This window comes from Uranotaenia lowii, chromosome 1 (genome assembly GCF_029784155.1).
Source record: "Uranotaenia lowii strain MFRU-FL chromosome 1, ASM2978415v1, whole genome shotgun sequence".
Classification (NCBI taxonomy): domain Eukaryota; kingdom Metazoa; phylum Arthropoda; class Insecta; order Diptera; family Culicidae; genus Uranotaenia; species Uranotaenia lowii.
The window spans coordinates 112,265,677-112,284,470 of NC_073691.1; the positions used below are offsets into that span (position 1 = coordinate 112,265,677).

At 35.5% G+C, this 18,794-nt stretch overlaps 1 protein-coding gene across 6 annotated transcripts in view; it reads left to right on the forward strand.

The window, feature by feature from the left end:
* LOC129738796 (serine/threonine-protein kinase DDB_G0283821) overlaps positions 1–17,610 on the forward strand; it is a 52,929-nt gene extending 35,319 nt beyond the window's left edge. For all 6 annotated transcript variants that reach the window (XM_055730091.1, XM_055730090.1, XM_055730095.1 and 3 more), the window contains exons 5-7: positions 8,724–9,178; positions 9,243–10,511; positions 11,560–17,610. In XM_055730091.1, coding sequence (XP_055586066.1) covers positions 8,724–9,178; positions 9,243–10,511; positions 11,560–12,331 — 2,496 coding nt within the window. In that variant the 3' untranslated portion in view covers positions 12,332–17,610. The remainder of the gene's footprint in view (positions 1–8,723; positions 9,179–9,242; positions 10,512–11,559) is intronic.
* The last annotated feature ends 1,184 nt before the right edge of the window (positions 17,611–18,794 follow it).

The window sequence follows — 18,794 nt, forward strand, 5'->3', positions numbered from 1 at the left end:
AATATTTTAATCTAATAGTCATTAAGCAAGTTCAACTCATTAGCTTCCAAATCAGCTTACCAGATAAACAAGACGTTGTTTGATAACAGTGATACGCGTAAATTAAAAATGCATGTTTTAGAAGACTGATACCAAACTTTTTGCCGTTACACCATACTACGGGGTGATCCCAAATTTTAAGACGATAATTTAAGTAGCTTTTTTATATATTTTAGGTGTATTGCAAATTTTTCGCACAAAATTAAACAAATGTTTTTTTAATAAGTATGAAAAAAGGATTCCAATGAAACTCGAATTTTGAAATTTGGTTCACCACGCCCTCAGATGGTCGGGTTTGAATTTTAAGTTCGGTTTTTGAAATAAGTCCCAATTTTAAGCTAAATTTTAGTCATATAAACTCAATAATAAAATTTTGTCAAATACATACAAAGAAGGTTTTGTTCACGATCTCTTGAATGAAATCAAAAGAATTCCAATATGTAATGATGGCTGAGATACGGCTGATCAAAACTTTCATGTTTTTGGGGGGTTGATCCCAAACATTTGGCCGGTAGTGTACGTCGTTGTACGGTGCTGAAAGGGTAAATTCGAAAGCATTATGAGGCCAAAATAAGGTCTCAAAAGCTAGGTGTTAGCATAATTTGGTTTCAAATTGATATGATAGCTAAATTTGAAATCATTAAGGTATCCCTTTTTTATATTCGGTGCAGAAATTTTGACGTATTGGCCTTTTTCAAAACCTGATACCGAAATAAGCTTATGTTTCTAAATTTTTGAGTGTAATGTAATTTCTGACATCATGCTTAGAGTGTCCGTCCCGGGATTTCCCGGTCGGGAATTCCCGGGAATTTAAAAAATTCGGGAATTCCCGATTCCCGGGAATCATAGTTTCATTCCCGGGAAATCCCGACATGTATGAAATTATAACTCTGGGAAAGCCTAATAGCCTCCGGAACTATTCTTATTGATCTTTTTGAAAATGTAGTCATACAAAACTCATTGAGGATATGCCGATTCCTGGAGCAGAAGACGCTTTGGAGCCATTTGGTGCATTTTTTATTTATCAAATAGATAAGTTTAAAAATATAATATGTATTTCCTTACCGTTTTCATTGAACGAAACCCCACAACACTTCGAAAAACATATGAAAAATCGCGCAGCAGGTCGGCAGATTGCGTTTTCTTGAAAGTAATATTTATGCATTTGTTTGAAAACTTAAAAATGAAGAAGACATCGCTTTCTTCATATGAAAAGCAAATTTGTAAAGTGTTCAGAAAAACGAAAAAAGGTTGGAAAAATCAAACAAACTAAAAGATATTTTTTTTATTAACCCCTAGTTGCATGAATGAATTCTTCATTTGACTTATTCAGGCTATGTTATTGTTCATTTGATTGTTTTCAATTTATTATTGTTGAAAACAGGTTGAGTTATTTGATGAAAAATAAGTTGAAAAACATTATGAAGAGTACATTTTTAACAAATTATGGGCTTGTATGCACTACAGGTTTGAATCGAATAGCATACATACATGTTTTTGAATATTTCCCGGGATCCCGGGAATTCCCGGGAAACAGGCCACCAGATTTCCCGATTCCCGGGAATGAGAAAACGGCCGGGAAATGGACACTCTAAATCATGCTTAAAAAAGTCAAGTAGATGCGGGACATCTAAAATTGAAATTTTTTTTTGAAACTAACGAAATAAATATGTATGTATGTATTGTTCCCCCATCGGTAGCAAGGTCTTGCCCATGCTTGTGTGGCTTGGCCTTCGAATTGCTTTTTAGGTTTCCACGGCCGATGGTTCGTCGAGGGAAGACATCCAACCTTCAGAGACCTACAATGATTGGCAATCATCCACTCCACTTTCAATAGTCCCTCTTCAGATTAACCCCAGATAGATTCTCTCTGTAATATTTATTTAATATAGTTTTTTATACATTGAAACACATTTTACCTGTCGGCAACTTAATGGACCCAAAAAACCCTAAAAATTTCTTACCGATTCCGTGAATCGAACCCGCGTACTGGGCTACCAGATTCGCGCCAACTTATCTACTAGACCACATCAGCGCTAATGAAACAAACGTAATAAATATGATACAAATTTGGTAATTGAAATACTCAAAAGGTGAATTTCTATTTTGATAATTTGAAGATGTAATGAAATCCAAACGTAGCTGTTTCAACCTTGGAATGTTCCTCCATTCATGCTCAACGGGATTTAAAATAGAAAAATTGAAATAAAAACCATTTTTTGTTGTATTGTTCTTTTGAGTCTCAGTTGTTCGATTTGAAGCCCAGCTGTATGAATTCTGAAATCACCTATACTGAATAACTTTCCAGTAAACCACGATATTTGTGAACATACCTACTTATAAACCTCGCTTCACGACAGGAGCAGAGAACAACATGAAGGTGAAATTTTTGCGTTGTGTTTTATTCTTGAGTTTCTTTTGCCTGATGGAGAACGTATTTTGTGTTCAGTATATGTTTTTTCCCAACCATTGGGCTCACTTTTCCAGATTGAATTTAGCGGCACCTCCATATCTAACTCTATATAGTCCGGGGGGTGTGTTGTTCGAGTATCCACTCTAGAAACATGCCATAATATACCGGGTCTCTTCTGTTACTCAATCGACGAACTCGCACACAAACATATGTATGAACTAAAAGCAACGCCGGTCATCGCAGTGATTGGAATTTGGTTTTTCTATCGGAACATTACTGATGGCACGGAAGTCGGAAAAATACAATACAATGTCAATGTGGTTCTTGACTGAAATTCCCTTTATTTATAAATGATAACACATCGTCTCATTACATGAAATAAGAATTATCCGGAATTTATCTGCAAATTTAGATAAATTCCGGATAATTCTTATTTCATGTAATGAGACGATGTGTTATCATTTATAAATAAAGGGAATTTCAGTCAAGAACCACATTTTGACACTCAAAAGGGAGTTTTGGTCATGTCTATAAAAAAGTGACAATGTCAGAAAAACGATTCAAACGATTTCAAATTGTATACAATTTTTATCCTTTTTTTTAACTATCTAGTTTGAAGTGCTACAAATTCGATAAAAAATTAAAAAAAAATTAACATACTTCATTTAACTTTTCAATTGGTATCTACTCTAATCAGAATCTAATTACCTAGAAGGGTATATTTGCGGTTATCGCCTTCTACAAATACAACGCAGTGTGTGGCGTTTGTTTAAATGCAATTCGACCACATTTGTTATCACGATTTCTTCCTCTGCTTCGTACAATGCATTTTCGTATTAAGGTACCTACTAGCAATTCGTTTGCTCGCTTTAGGATCGTTGATCTGCGATCGCGAAACAGTATAGACTCGTTTCTACCGTAGCTGGTCTTATTCCCCATCTAAGTCGTTGCAAGAGCTCCTTTCACTTGATTGCTGGCTGATAGCAAACTTTTAAAATAATGTAATTGAAAATTTTGCTTGCCACTTACTCCCCTTTCACTTACTTGCATACTGACACCATCATCCACTGCCGCCATGTGGAGAGCGAAAATATTGAAAACAGGCAGCAGCGCTCTTTGTTGTTTTTAAGTATTGTTTATAATTTCAATGAGCATGCTTAGCGCATTGGGTGATGAGTGTTGTTTATCAGCTAGGTACTTCAATAACAGTGCCAACGAATCACCTCGTAGACATTTTTTTTTGCACAGCCCAGTGTATGGCATGATACAGTTTTCAGATTTTCATCCATTGACCTTGGTTTGTTTATTTAGCGACTGTATTAATTATATCTGCTCTTCTTCTAATGTTCTTACACTCAAACGGTTGCTTACGTATATCAGATGAACCCGGAGAGATAAAATATTGTAGGTAATTATTAGGCTTTATGATGAACAAAATTTTTTGCTCAACAAGACTCTCTTTTAATAATTTTAAAGTGATTGACTCGTAATCATCAAAAGTAAATTTTTCATCTTCTAAGGCACATATTTTCAACTGTCGCGATAGCATAATTTTTTACCAAGAATAATTAATTCGATTTTAAAACATATTTGATTTTTTTTTTCATTTAACCAACTTATTTGGAGTGAGCGTTATAAGATCTCTTTTTTTTCTTTTAAGAGTGCATTTCACTGCCCATCTTACATAGTTATGTGTATTATTTCGAATTTAAGGATAATTTGAAAATGTGATAAATGAAAAAGATATATGGATCGATAATCATTAACCCATCAACAAGCCCGTTGGATAAAGTTCAGCAAAAATAGTATTGATATATTCTAAAAGCGTAAAGTTATAAGCGATCAGCTGAGAAACAAAATTTGTGTCCTAAGGGCTCAGTACGCCTCGATACATTTTTCAATATTTACGAAAATAGTCAAGGGACAAAAATGTAGTAGGTACTTAAGATAGTTCATCTGAAGCTGTTGTTGCTTAAAGGAAATTTATTTAAAAAAACAAATTTTGTCGGTTTGTGTGTTTTCTTGTTACGCAACATTGCATAAGTGTTCTTTATTATTGTTTTAAAAATCTTATCTTGACTCATGCCAGTTCCACCTGAGCTACCCCTTGTTATTGTCAGTTCTGAATCGTATAATAGCAGCCTGCACTCTAAATATCCGGTCTGGTCTATTTGAACTTGTACATAGATCAAGCACAGAACACAATATGCTCATCCGGCTGGAACGGATTCCTCGAAAACACCACGAGTTGTTTTCAGTTTTTCGAATTCAATGCTATAGCTGCTGTTACTAGTTGTTCAGGTGGAACTCTACTGCTAAAAATATTAAATTACAATTATAATTAAAATAATATTTTTGTCAAGCATTGCACCGCCAATACAGTTACATCACTAGAACCGGTATGAAATTTTCTTCCTTTCGCATATAGTTTTATTGCCTAAACCTTACGTTTACATACTCAAAATTCAGTGCAAAACTGAATTTAAGTGTAGGAATTGTCGCTAGGTATCACATCAGATGCAGATGTGTTGATCAAAAGTCGATCACGCTTCCTACACAGCAAATTTTTTTTTGCTGGAAACCAGCAAAATTTTGCTGGTTTTTTTTTCCCGCTGACTTTCCAGCAAAATTTCCAGCAATTTGAATTGCTGGAAAAATCAGCAAACATTAGTGCTGGATTCCAGCAATTCAAATTGCTGGAAATCAGCAATCCAGATTGCTGGAAACCAGCTATTTCTTTCAAAACATTCGGCTGTATTTGGTATCAAATTTATATTTCAATTCGAAATTAAGTATTGAATACTGGCTGTGCCTATGATGACCAATAGATGAGAATTATTCCATTTTTTCAATTATGTAGGTATTTATTTCCAAAACTATACATTTTTTTTAATATACCAGCACCGGCTCTGCTCTGGGGTGGAAGTTTTGTACCAAAGTATTGACCACCTGAAATAAAGTTTTGATTAGTAACTTTCATTAAATATCTACCTATCCCATGAAAACTCACCCTTGACTTGATGTCTGCAGACCATGGTTGCTATAATATAGAGGAAAATAAGGATAATTGATTAATGTATTCAAAGTTCGTGAAATAAATTCTCACCTTTTTCAGCGTACGAAAACAGACTCCAATTTGACAACTCGATTGCTGATTTTCCAGCAAACTAGATCAGTCCAGCAATTTGAAATCCGATTGCTGGATTTTCAGCAAAAATGACAAGAACACAACTGAATGCTGAAAAATCCAGCAATCAGAAAACCGATTGCTGGTTTCCAGCAAAAAATTGGATTGCTGAACATTTCCAGCAATTTTTTTTTTTGCTGGAAATCGAGGCTAAAATTTACTGTGTATACAGAGTAGTCTGTTGTACGGCAAAGGCGTACCACCACACTTTCATGCTTTCCAATAAAAATGCCCTAGACTTAAAGTTTCAACACCTATCCAAAACTTTATCCTACGAAGCTCATCTGATGCTTGCCTATCCGCCTATTCTTCATGCCTTTACAAATTCTTCTACCGTTTCATCTCGCCGCACGTGTCAATGAACATACTTAAATTTGTATATTTTGACATTGGGATTTTCAAGATTTTTTCTGGAAAGTAAAATTTAACTAAATGTCTCAAAAAAGCACAAAATTAAAATCTTTTGCGTAGCAAACCGTCATATTCTGGTTCCGAATATTCTTTTTTATTTTTGTTTCTTTTTGTTTATTTTTGTTTATTTTTTTATATTTTTCTTCGGCAGCTAAAACATAATTCAACATGAAGTTCCAACATACGGTCGTCTATGTTGCTCAATTTAAATGCCAGAGGTGAACGAAGGACCTGTTAAAAGAATTTTATTTTAATCTTTTGTGATAACACAATCAATTGTGTTATTAGTTTGTAACGTAACTAAGTAATTATACTAAAAACAATGATTTCTATTAATATAATCATATTTAAATGAAAAAAAAAAACACATATATTTTAGCGACTAATTTTGACGATAATTGACGACTAATTGGAATTTCAGTTGAATATAATTCAAAAATCTTAGGAAACATTTTGTTAGCTTGGATTCGAAGGATAATGCATAACTAAGAATCGCCTCTCGAACCGCAGATACCATTCAGAGGAGATGAACGACAACTTGTATTTTCAATGTCGCAGATCATTGTCGAATTTATGCATTATAGATATGTTGCTTTCGTCTGCCCGTGGGATACAAAGAAAAATGATTCTTCGTAGGAAAAAAGGGTAGGCTTAACCCTTTCCTTCCCATGGTAGCACAGGTGATCCACAACTTTACACAGCTCGCATTTGAACTGGGCGCTTTGGATCAACACCATTTTCTCACCGAATATGTAGGAACGAGTGAAGAAACATTGCACAAAATTTGAAGAAAATCGATTCACTAGGTTTTGCTTGGCAGATCAAAAGCTGCAAAAAAGTCGGGTTTTTTTTCGAATTTAAATCAAGTCGTCATTTGTTGTTCAATAACTTGACAAGTTTTTATGATTTCCCTCAAATAAAAATACTGACGTGTAGAAGGTTGCTTATGCAGGCAGAATCAAATGATGGTTTACTTAGATTCCAACTTAAACATATACATTTTCGAGTAAGTAAAGTGGATCACTGGTGATACACTGGGAACAAAACGTACTTTTCTTCTTGTGAAGCTTTCTATCAATACCTCATGAAAATCATTTCGTCAAAAAAAAAAATGTCGCTTCACCATTGTTATTTCATCTGCTAAAATGACCACATGTCTCGAAATATTTGTAAAAGTTCGTGATTTTATCGAAAAACGGCATGTTTTGTGTCATGGCGGCCATTGTTCAAGGCAAAGAAGGAAATTTCAAATATTTCAATAAACAGACTATCAAGGGATGGGTATACCCATGAAGTTTTTCAACAAATAGGATCTTTTTAGTTTGTGATCAATGAGGTGATGAAATTTCATGTTTTTTCGCAATTATTTCTTGTTTTTCCTTTACACCCTATGTGTTGTTATCCTCCCAATGAAGCATATATGATCCACCTCAAAACCCAAATTTATCGAATGGATCATTAAAGTAGCCTTAAATTATGCATCTTTTGTTCTAGAACTTTAGTTGTAAAACAATATTTCTATTTTTAAAACGTGAAAAACCTCGTGGGAAGGAAAGAGTTAATAGCGGCACGTCATCCAAAAAAAGGGGAAAATTGTGCCTTCATAGATTGTGATTCTTCGTAGGAACTCTCTCTAAACTGAAAAATGTGGGATTGTAGCAGAGAGAAAACATTGCATACCATTTATGTTTCGGCGGAGAATTATCTCGCTTGATGATAAGGAGAAATTATTCAATTTCGGAACATTGTATTAAACTATGCTTCTCTAATAGTACCATGTACTTTTTCAAAATTTAGGGCTGTTCGAGCTATAAAGTAACGTAATCAACTAAGGAATCACAAATTTGCTGAGAAATCAAACAGAAAAACTATCGTCCCCACTTACCTTATAAAGCGGGGTAAGTGAGAAGATACCACCAGTTCACTACAATTCTCGTGATATCTTTTTTCGCTTTGCATCACTTATAAAGATCATCTTTTCAGCATTTGGAAACAACATGTCCTGCATCACATTGAACGTAATTTTATCAAAATTGCTCCACACCAGATTTTTAAATGATGTTCTAATTATCATGAAAGAGAAGGTTTAAATAACCTCTTAGCTGAATAAAACTATAACGACAACCCAACCCACTGAGGATGTTAGCAAGTAGCTAGTGAAATACTAGTATTTGGATCTTTCAAAATACTGTGGCTGAATTCAAAGGAATCATCGACTACTTTGAAATCATGATGTTCAACCATACGAAAAATCGTCCCCACTTACCCTGGTGTACCTTATAATTTTTGATTAGGTTTATTGATAAGAATGTTGTATAGTTAATATATGTGTCTATGTGTTCTCAGTATCCGCGATGACAGGTATTTTTTGACGTTTTTTAGTTAAGAGAAAATGTATGGCTGTTCTTAAAAGCTCCCCTAACTACTCTAAACTCTTCTAAGGAGGACATGGTTTCGCTAGTGGATGCTAGTGGTGGTAGGCACTATTTACCCGTATGTTTGGGTAACGTGCCGCTATTAAGCCTACCCCCATTCTGATATATCATTTTTGAGATACGGGACATTAAATATCAGACAGGCTTAACCCGTTTCGAATATGAGAAAATCATCAAGTTAGGTCGTTTAGAACTGTATGTATCTTATGCATGATTTATTTTTCCCTTATTTCGCTAGGTCGGAAGTGCCGAGTTTATGGCCCCTGAAGTGGTGGATTTATTTGTAGGAGAGTCAAACTACTACGACAAGAGATGTGACCTCTGGTCCCTGGGTGTCATTGCATACATCTTGCTGTGTGGATATCCGCCATTCTCTGGAAACTGCGAAGAGGACTGCGGCTGGAATCGAGGTGAAAACTGTCGAACCTGTCAAGAACTGCTGTTTGAGTCGATCCAAGAGGGTCGATTCAGCTTCCCAGAGAATGATTGGATCGATGTGAGTGAAGAGGCTAAAGACTTGATTTGTGGACTTTTGGTAAAGGAAGCCCCGAAGCGCCTCAGCGCCACTGCGGTGCTAGACCATCCGTGGATCAAAATAACCGACGAAATTGATTGCATCGACGGTGTCAATTCCGAGGCAATCAAGGAAAAACAACGTCGACGAGTTTTAAAAACTCCTGGTATAATCCGAAGGTAAGTCTATTTGCGCTTATCTGGTAAAAACTATGTTACATCGCTATCGTTTTTTTTATTTCAGAAATCAATCCGCACGGGAACTGTCGCACTTTGCCGAATCTGCAATGGCAGTAAAGCGTGTCATTTTACAGCATTTTTCAATGCGCTACGACTACATGAACAAGGAACGCCCTAATATTTATCAGCCGTCTATTCAACAGAAACCAGAAGTTATCGTAGCGCCTTCTAAAATAGAAATGTGCGAAAATAAGCGTTCCAATTTTTCTCCTGTGGCTGGATCTCAGGAGGAACAAACTGTCGAACTGCAGAAAACTGTAGATATAGAAGTTCGGTCGGAACCGCAAATTTGTCCACCGTTGTCCGTAAGCAAATCTTCCAGCGTCATCCAGATTAAACAATCGGCCGACGTGCAGCAGAAATATAATGCAGATGAAGGTGGCTCTTTAACACCTTCACCTTCAACTTCACCATCATCGGTATCATCATCATCATCTTCTACTACCGATAATCATCATCATCATCGCCAGCGTTGCAATGTCGACACCACTCGGTACATCAACATACAAAAATCTACTTCGACATCTACGCTGACCCCGGAAGCATCACCGGATACGATGCAATTTTCTCCGATAGCCAGTGTCAGTTCCGTTAGTGAGGGACATTCTTCCTCTGTCCCTCCCTGTGTTAAAGAAACACTTAAGGACGGCGGCGTTGACAACAAGGAGAATACTTCTATCACTGATACAGTACAATCACACCAACAGCAGCAGAAACTGCTGGAAATCATCAGGGAAAAGAGCGCTCCCCCGTCCATTTCTTCCAGTTCGGTAACTATTCCGCCTGAACAAAATTGGCGATACCGTGGTGCACAGGATGCCGATACGCACAAGTTTAAGCATCCTTCTTCAATACTTGGTCCCAGTTATAATAACTCAGCCAGGTCAAGATACAACCACCCTCAACAGCAACAACAACAGTATCGAAATTTTGGCTCGTACAACAACTATCACAACAATCACCACTATTTCAACAACCAGAATGTCGGCGGCTACAATCGCAATGGCAGTAGCAATAGTGGTGGAGGCAATGGAAAACCGTCCTACTATCGCCGGCCAAAAAGCAATAACGAAACATCGACAACGTTGACATCCGGAACGATCGAAATACGAAACCACCATCCACAACAGCTTTCGTGGCGCAGCCGTCGCAACAACAACATCAATTACAATGCCGACGAAGATGGCGACGAGCCGCTGCCGTACGATGGATTAGCGAACGGAAGCTACAAGCGACGTTACAGCAACGGCTTCAATAGTAACAACAATGCTCGGTAAGTATAAAATTTTCGAAAATGGAAAGATACATGAAATTTGTTCAAAAAGGGTAGTAATAAATTCTCCCTACCCCATTCAGCTAGCTTTGCGCGTAGTTTTCAGGTATCAAGGAAACTTTTGAGAAGTGCCTACATGAGGTTCTGGCCGATTGTCAGACGCATAAGACCGATATAAAAGATCTCCACTGTTGGCTATCCTGAACCAGCGTTTTCACTTGCTGCCTTCAACTGGTTAGAGCACGTCGGCACGAACTGGGTCTGCCTCTTCTTCAGTGCCCATCTGGATTCCAGACAAGCGCCACTCTTTTAATTTCTTTTTCCTGAATCTCGATGTCTAGTGCCTTTTGATGACATCGGCTATGTATTTTGACGTTTGAGATCTGGTTGTCAGGCATTTTTCGTATATGTGTACCAAGTTTCGCACCCGTACAACAATACGGATTTGACATATGAGTTGAAGATTCAAAAATTAAAAGTAAAGAAAACTGACACGAACGCCCGATGTTGCGAAGACTCGCATTTTCTGTGTTGATATCCGTCGACTTGGCCTTTTCCGCATTGACTTTGAGATCTTCTGCCTTGGAGCATTCGTTAAGGTCCTCGAGTTTGCTATGCATATCCGGTTGTTTTTGATCGAGCAAAACAACATCGTCAGCCAGGTCAGGTCACTGCTCCATTGCCCAAAGATGCTACAGCAATCCTCGGTTTGGTCTACAGTAGATCAATCCAGTCAGCAGTGAGACACCTTTGTTCAGGACCTTGCACGAAAATTCCTCGTACTGTGCTTCGACGAACTTGTTTCTCTGAAACTTTTTTTCATCTGAGTGTAGCCCAGTCGGTCGAATGTTTTTTTCGAAATCAAATATAATCAGTAGAAGAGAGTCATAGAATTCGTTGAGTCGGATCCTATTTAGGGGTTCGTTGAGACTCATACAGAACAACATTATGTCGTTTTGTGAAGTGCCTCGGATAAATACCATATTGGATGTTCGATAATGTGCTTCTTACTTGTCCATCATTATAAAATTATAATAATTTTTTTCAGATTACAATCGGCAATATCGGATGCATCGGGTAACAGAATCCATGGCACATCATCAATTAACAATAACAACTACAACAATCCTAATAACCATCAGTACAATCGTGGAGCAGTCATGGGAGGATCTGGGTCAGAAAATGGTGGAGCTGGTCTCGTCTACAATAATCGAAACAATGCTTCTGCTGGAAACAACAACAGCTATTATCGTCACCAACAAAATTACAGGCAGAATCAATATCAAAGTCGTTACAACCATGAGAAAACTGAAGCTTATGATTATCGCTCCCATGGAGTAACTAACAGCGATAAACAGCGTGATGGTGGTGAAACGGGCAACGTGATAATAGCGACGGAAGAAGAGGATGGGGGCAAACCGACACAACATAGAAATACTTTGAACTGTGATCCAATAACAAATAATACTACTAATAAGTATAAGCATTATCATACAAACTCAAACACAATTGTTACCGCACTGAAGCGAGAAACGTTGAACGGATATCAATCGATCATGGGACCGATTGGACAACTGCGTATCAGTGAGCTGTTTGACGAGTATGGTTACAACGGTGGTGTAAACATGGTCGGCCTGTCGCCACCAAACGAGAGCATTATGATGCAGCGTCGCCTCTCGTTGAAATCTCGTAGCATTTGTAACAATAAAAGTACCAACCTGTCGGAGATGGAGAATTCCAACGAAAAACAACCGAACGAACCGCAGCAACGTTTTCAACGTCAAATGCCAAATACTGTAATCACAACTGAAAGTGGTTAAATGGGAGGACTCCTATCAGTTTGCTTAACACTTTCAATTCCTTTCTAACAACTTATATCCAAAAACATAAGCACTAAAACATGCTTGATTTCTAACTTTCGTATTTTGCTCAAATTGTTCACCATTCTGTCCCTGTCGCACAGCTTCGAAGAGAAGAGTTAAAAAGTTTGGATCTGATAAGACTAGACCTGTTTCTTACACGTTACATCGATCTCTAGAAACACACTTCTTCCTTATAAGCTGATACTTTAAAAACCATCTCTAAGCTATTCTTTCTTGCCGATTTACTTTGTCTAGAATTGTAAATTTTTCATTCTACTTTTTTTTATCGATTTTATACTATACTCGTAATGGCAGCCGCATTACAGAAATAAGAAAGCCACCTACTGTCTGATTTTCATGCAATTTATAAACAGTTTGAAATTTCTTCGTCTTCCTTCGCTGTTATCGAAATAATTTCTCTGAAGAAACTAATGGCAATCTAACAAACTGAATAAAGTTAATATTTTTCGGAATGGTAAGATAACATATTGTTTTGGCAAATTTGTAGAAAATTTCCTTAAAAAGATCTTAACGGCGCAATGTTTGCGAAGGTTTTAAAATTAATGTGAATCATTAAATTGCATTCTGCAGCGCGAACAATTAGTGGTATGAATAAGGTTTAGCAATTGCTTCGGTAGCTTTTACTTTGCTCGAAATCAAGCAAAGCAAAAGCCCAAAGCATTTGCTTAGTTTGGTATGAATAAACGTTTGCTTAGCAGATGTGTACTAAAGTCTTAGAACATAGCTTTTGCTTCGAAAAAAAAGAGCTATCCAACCAGCAGAATCTGAAATTTTCTAAAGTAAAATGAAAGAAGATGATCAAAAAATTGAAAAGTACGGCTAAAATAGCCATGAAATCGACGGTGCGGGTGATGGGTGTAAGAACGATCGGAAAAAATTAAGTCAATACATGCTCGCATGTTGATGTTTAAAGAAAATTTAATATTGTCAAACAAAAATTGGCCTAGCTTTTTGACATTTATCATAAGCTCTCCCACACGTTTTCGGATCGGGATAATCCGATATATAAAAAAAATAGGCAATAGGCATCGCATCTTAACTTAGATGTTTTTTTTTAATCTTTGAATTATAAAAAAAAAATCATATAAATTTGGGAGATCTGAATTATGTTTAAAATTATTACAACTTTCTTCCAACTTCAAGCCGATTGGGACTTCTTCCACTGTAGCCGGATTTTTTTAATTTGAAATATTTACTAATTGATTTGTTTTGTTTCATCTTAGACGAATCATTTCATACAACAGGAATATGAAAAAAGTTGGGTTATCACTTCGACTGTTCTTTATCTATGTTGAAAATGCCTTTTAAAATTGTATTGAAGTGTAATATTGCTAATTTTATAAATTCATGACGTTGTTGAAGAATTTGTTTATTGGAAAAGTCTGCTACCAAGCATGCTTAGAAAATAAAGTAATTGCTAGGAGATTTCTCGAGCGATTGCTTCAGATTTGGGCTTTATTCATACCGAACTAGCTTGTTCTAAAAGTAAAAGCTCCTGACTGAGAAAACAGCTGTCAGAAAAAACTTTATTCATATCAACCGAAGCAATTGCTTTCTGCGACTGCTCGAATGCTCGATTTAGTTTAGCAAAAGCAATTGCTAGGGGTTTTTCATACCACCTAATGTCTCCATTTTTTTCATTATTACGTATACTTTAAAAATACAATTCAAGCCTGTCTATCCCAGTACATATCGTTAGATCAAAATTGACTTGACGGAATGAAATAATGTATGTCCCAACCTACTTAATTCTTTACAGATATTTGAAAGACAAACAATTCTTAACGTAAAAAATCCAGCGTATGTGCTGTTTATTTTAATTACTCGTAGCACTCAGATTTATTCCGAATAAGATTTTGAAGTCTTCGTCATTTTAGGGCATTTAGGCAGATGTTTCTGTAACCAATATGAAAGGATTTTCTTTTCTGGTGGCTTTATTAGAGCAAATGTTTTACATTTATGATGTTGCTATTACAATAACATATGCATATACTATTATTGCTCTTTTTCTATTAAAACAGCTGCGGAGACATAAGATATCGATTTTGATTATTTAATTGCGTGTTGTTTTTTTTTAAGTACTGAATAGCGCTCCTAAATAAACCCTTGCCTTTAGTGCTCCCTGATAATTGTTATCATGAACGGCATCATTGTTTCTCGTTATGTGTGAAGTTTGTAACAAATCAGGGGATATCCTGTTATTGCTGCTGCTGATGATTAAGGCAAGGGTGCGCTTGTTAAATTATTCTCTATAAGCATATAACCGGAACAACCATCTCAGCAAATGTAGCAGGGGAGAGAGAGGATAGAAGACAGAAAACAGAAGAATCAAATTCTTTTGAAAAATAGAAACGACGCGCTGTTGGATTGATAAAAATAAAAAAATCGAAATAAAATACAACTTTCATAAATCTAGACCAACACCGTCGTACTGTGAACGCCATTATTGTATAACAACTACAAATGAAAAAAAAACATACAGTTTGAATGAAGTGAAATAAAAACCAACAGAGACCCAACCCACGTGAGAAAAAGCTAAGCGAAACAATACCGTCAGAAGTGATAACCATTAAGTGATCAAAAAATTATTGAACAACAAATCAGATACTTTTTTTTAGAATCCAAACAATCATACTTGTCACAGCTCAGAGTGTGAAATTTGTAATGCGAAACGAACCGAATAAGAAATCTAGCAAGAATCATGGAACCTAAAGGGAAATACATAATCCATTTGTATGTTTCATCAAAATCTAACGAATTTTTAATTTTCTTGTTGTTGAAACTTCTCTATACGTTCAATTATAGTTAACGAAAGGGTCGAACTTTTTTTACTTCTAAACTTTACAACTGACCAATAATTCATCCGAAAAATCAAGTCTTTTTATTTTAAGAGCAGACCTCATAATCTTACAAATCTGAACTATTTCAATAAATTCAATTGTTGAAACAAAATATATTTCACCAGTAGGTATTATATGTGTTTGACTTTTGGAATAGTGTATTTGTTAGCAATCTGATCATAGCAACACAGAGTGCATTTATCCTAATCGCAGCAACCCAGAACACGCACCCAGCAGCACCCGCGCTCCACGCAACAAGTAGACGAGCCCAAATCTCCAAGCGTTCCTGAACGGGTCAAACCGCAGCGTACCATCCTGATGCCTTCCCGTCTGGAACCCAACATCATGTTCTGAGTTTGCTGCGATTAGGATTAATGCGCTCTCTGTTGCTATGATTAGATTGCTAACAGATGCATAATACTTAGTGTTTCTGTAGTACCTACCTATTTCAGGTGCTTATTCAGCGTTATCAATTTACATTCTGTTACTGTGCAATAAGATACATGTTGAAATTTTCATAATTCTGAAAGTAAATTTCTCAGAGGAATAAAATCATCTAATGCATTAAACTGATCGGTTCCTAAGTTTTTTTTTATAATCTGAACTTTTTCTAGATTTTCTTGTTTATTATGCATATTATCACCCTAGCTTACCCTATATTTATCGGAAATAGAGATTCAAATCATTCGATACTAAACTACTTTAATATGTTGCTGTTAAATGAGGTAATGTAAGCATTTTTATTCAAACACCACTTTGCTAAAGAGTCGACTCTTTCGATAACTATTGAAATTCTTTGATAATAGTCCAACATGCAAAATTAAGCAATATCTAGGTGTATAGCAAATTGGCTCTTGAGAAATGAAATCCGAATCTTTGTGTTTCTAAATTATGACGGAAATTTCTGTATACTCACGCAAAAGAAAGAAAAACAAATGAAACAAATAAGACTGGATTCAAAATTCCTTTTTCAAAAGTTTCGCGCATCACTCTGGAGGTGTACGCGAAAATACATCTTTTCCCTGTCAGAAAATAATGAACGGTATTTTAAACCATTCAAAACTAAGAATATCGAAACGGTCTATTTTAAATCTTTAAAATCACTAAAATTGTGATATTTTAAAAAGTTTTTTTTATACTATGCTTCATTCCTAACAATTCAAAACAACATAAAAATGTTTCTTTATTTTTTCTTCAAAATCATCTATCTTTCGGATGCAGATTTAAATGAATATTGAAATTTGCTTACTTTAGTAACTATTTCAATAAATAATTTTTTTTATAGAAATACAGAAGCATTTATTTTCGGGCTGTTTTCAGTTAAGATTAGTTTATCTCAAAGATATTCGATATAAAGTTGAACTGTAAATTTAGTAAAAAAGGCGGAACGAAAATGAATAAACGAAACGTTGAAAAATGAAAACAGAACGAAAGTAAACGTTTCTGCCTTTTCAGGTGTAGCCTAAAGCAGCGAATGTTCTGAAAGATCTTCAAAATGAAATTCTCGAAAACTATAGCAAAGTTTAAAAATCCGTTAGGATATTCTCCAAAAGTTTGAAATGTACTACACACAGAAAAAAATAACTCTATTAACAACAATTATAAAAGGGAAAGAAAACTGAATTATTGAACAGAAAACAAGTGGAATCTGTTGACTAATCATTTCCAAGTTATATTTTTTTATAAAAAAACGAAAAAATAACAAAATAAAAAACAATTCAGAAAAACCAGTAAAACTATAATAAAACCAGGAAAAAAAGTAATATAAATCTAAAAACGAGTAAAAATAAATCTACAATATATATTACTACTTACAAAAATGAATAAAAACAAAATTTAATCTTCACGTGCATTCAAAAATGAACGAAAGAAAAAGAGGAGGTCATTTGAAATTTTTATAACAAAAGCTCATTCATACGGTCCGTTTTGCATTGTTGCCATATATATATTTTTTATAATTGCGTTAGATATTAAAGTTGTGAAAAGGTGGTTTACGAAAATATAAACAATTTGATGGCAATTCCAGGGCTATGGCAAAAGCGTGATCAGCCGTTAATTCGGGTGATGGCGTAAAATTGCAATGTGCGACCATCTTGAACTTAAAGCTCTTGGCAAAATAAGCGAGAAAAAAACGAGAAACTGTAATATCATATTGTTGAATTGTTTAGAAATTAAAATAAAAACCAAAAGAATTATTTGAGCCCAAAACTAAATTCTATGTCTAGTTTCACATCATTAATATACCTACATAACACAAGTTCGATGGGCGTCCAATACAGAAAACAAACGTATTTTGAAAAGCCACTAAGAAATTGTATAGTGAAAAAAAAAAACATTTTGGAATAAAAGGAATAAAGATATATTTTTGCAAATAAACGCGGTGTTTTTCTAATACTACTGTCCGAATTCCTAACGAAAGATTTCGCAACATGTATCTATAACTAGGTAAAAAGACTTTACCGGAATTTGATTCATCCTTTTCTAGAATCCTATTTTCGACTAGAATGTCTTTCATGATTAACGTAAGCTTGTACGATCTCCGTTGCATTTTTATGAGAATTTCCATTGGTTTTTTTTAATCCCGTAACATTAAAAACGCTTGAATTGTGAGATTTTAGTGAAACGGATTCAAATTGTACTAATTTTCGATAAATCAGAATAGTATTCGTGTTTAATTGACAAGAGTAGCTATCGAGTTAATCGCTTATTCTAGATTTCAACTACAGTTTAGCAGTTTTCCAACCAATTTTCTGCTTGCATGCAGAGATGTCAAGTGATTTATGCATATTCGTTTTCATCCTGGTGGTGCACCGGTAGTGCACCAAGTGCTGTCAAAGCGTTTTTTTTATATGAAGATGACAGCAGTTGGTGCACAACCATCTTTCCACCAGATGAAAACGAATATGGCATTAGTCAAATATAGTGAACCTTCATATAAGAGAAGCGACATCTGATCCCTCTTCAAATAAAATATGTGGCAACATCGCCGAAATCTTGGACGAAAAAATCCCCAGCACTGTTTTCTGGCTCAATGATCAAGCTCTAAAGTGAACGCTCCTTCAATCCAACAAAACAACATTGAACTCGATTCCCGAAGGATCGCGATAAACGGTATGAATGACTTGAATTTCATTAATAATTATAATCAGTTAGTTTTCTAACTAGAAACACGATTCACCAAAGCATTGAAAAAAATTGCACCTAATCATAAATTCATATGACCAGCTAAAAAAAATTATCTGTTTGAACTATAACAACAATCACAATACCTTCTTTGGTTGAGTTTTCAATAAGAAAGGTAAAAGCTGTGCGACAAAATGCTCGGATCGATTGGAATCATTGGAATCGATTTTGACAGTTCTTTTGCTCGATTGGAATTTTGTGTTTCAGATGTCACTTCTCTTATACTTATACAGGTTCACTACTGTGAGCGCTTAATTGGGAAATTACACAGCAAAAATTATTTCCTGTAAAATTACGCAAATGTCCTGTGACAAAAAGGAGCAGGACATTTACCGTTATTTTACAGGTCGAAAAGCAAATTACGTGACAGTGCTTTA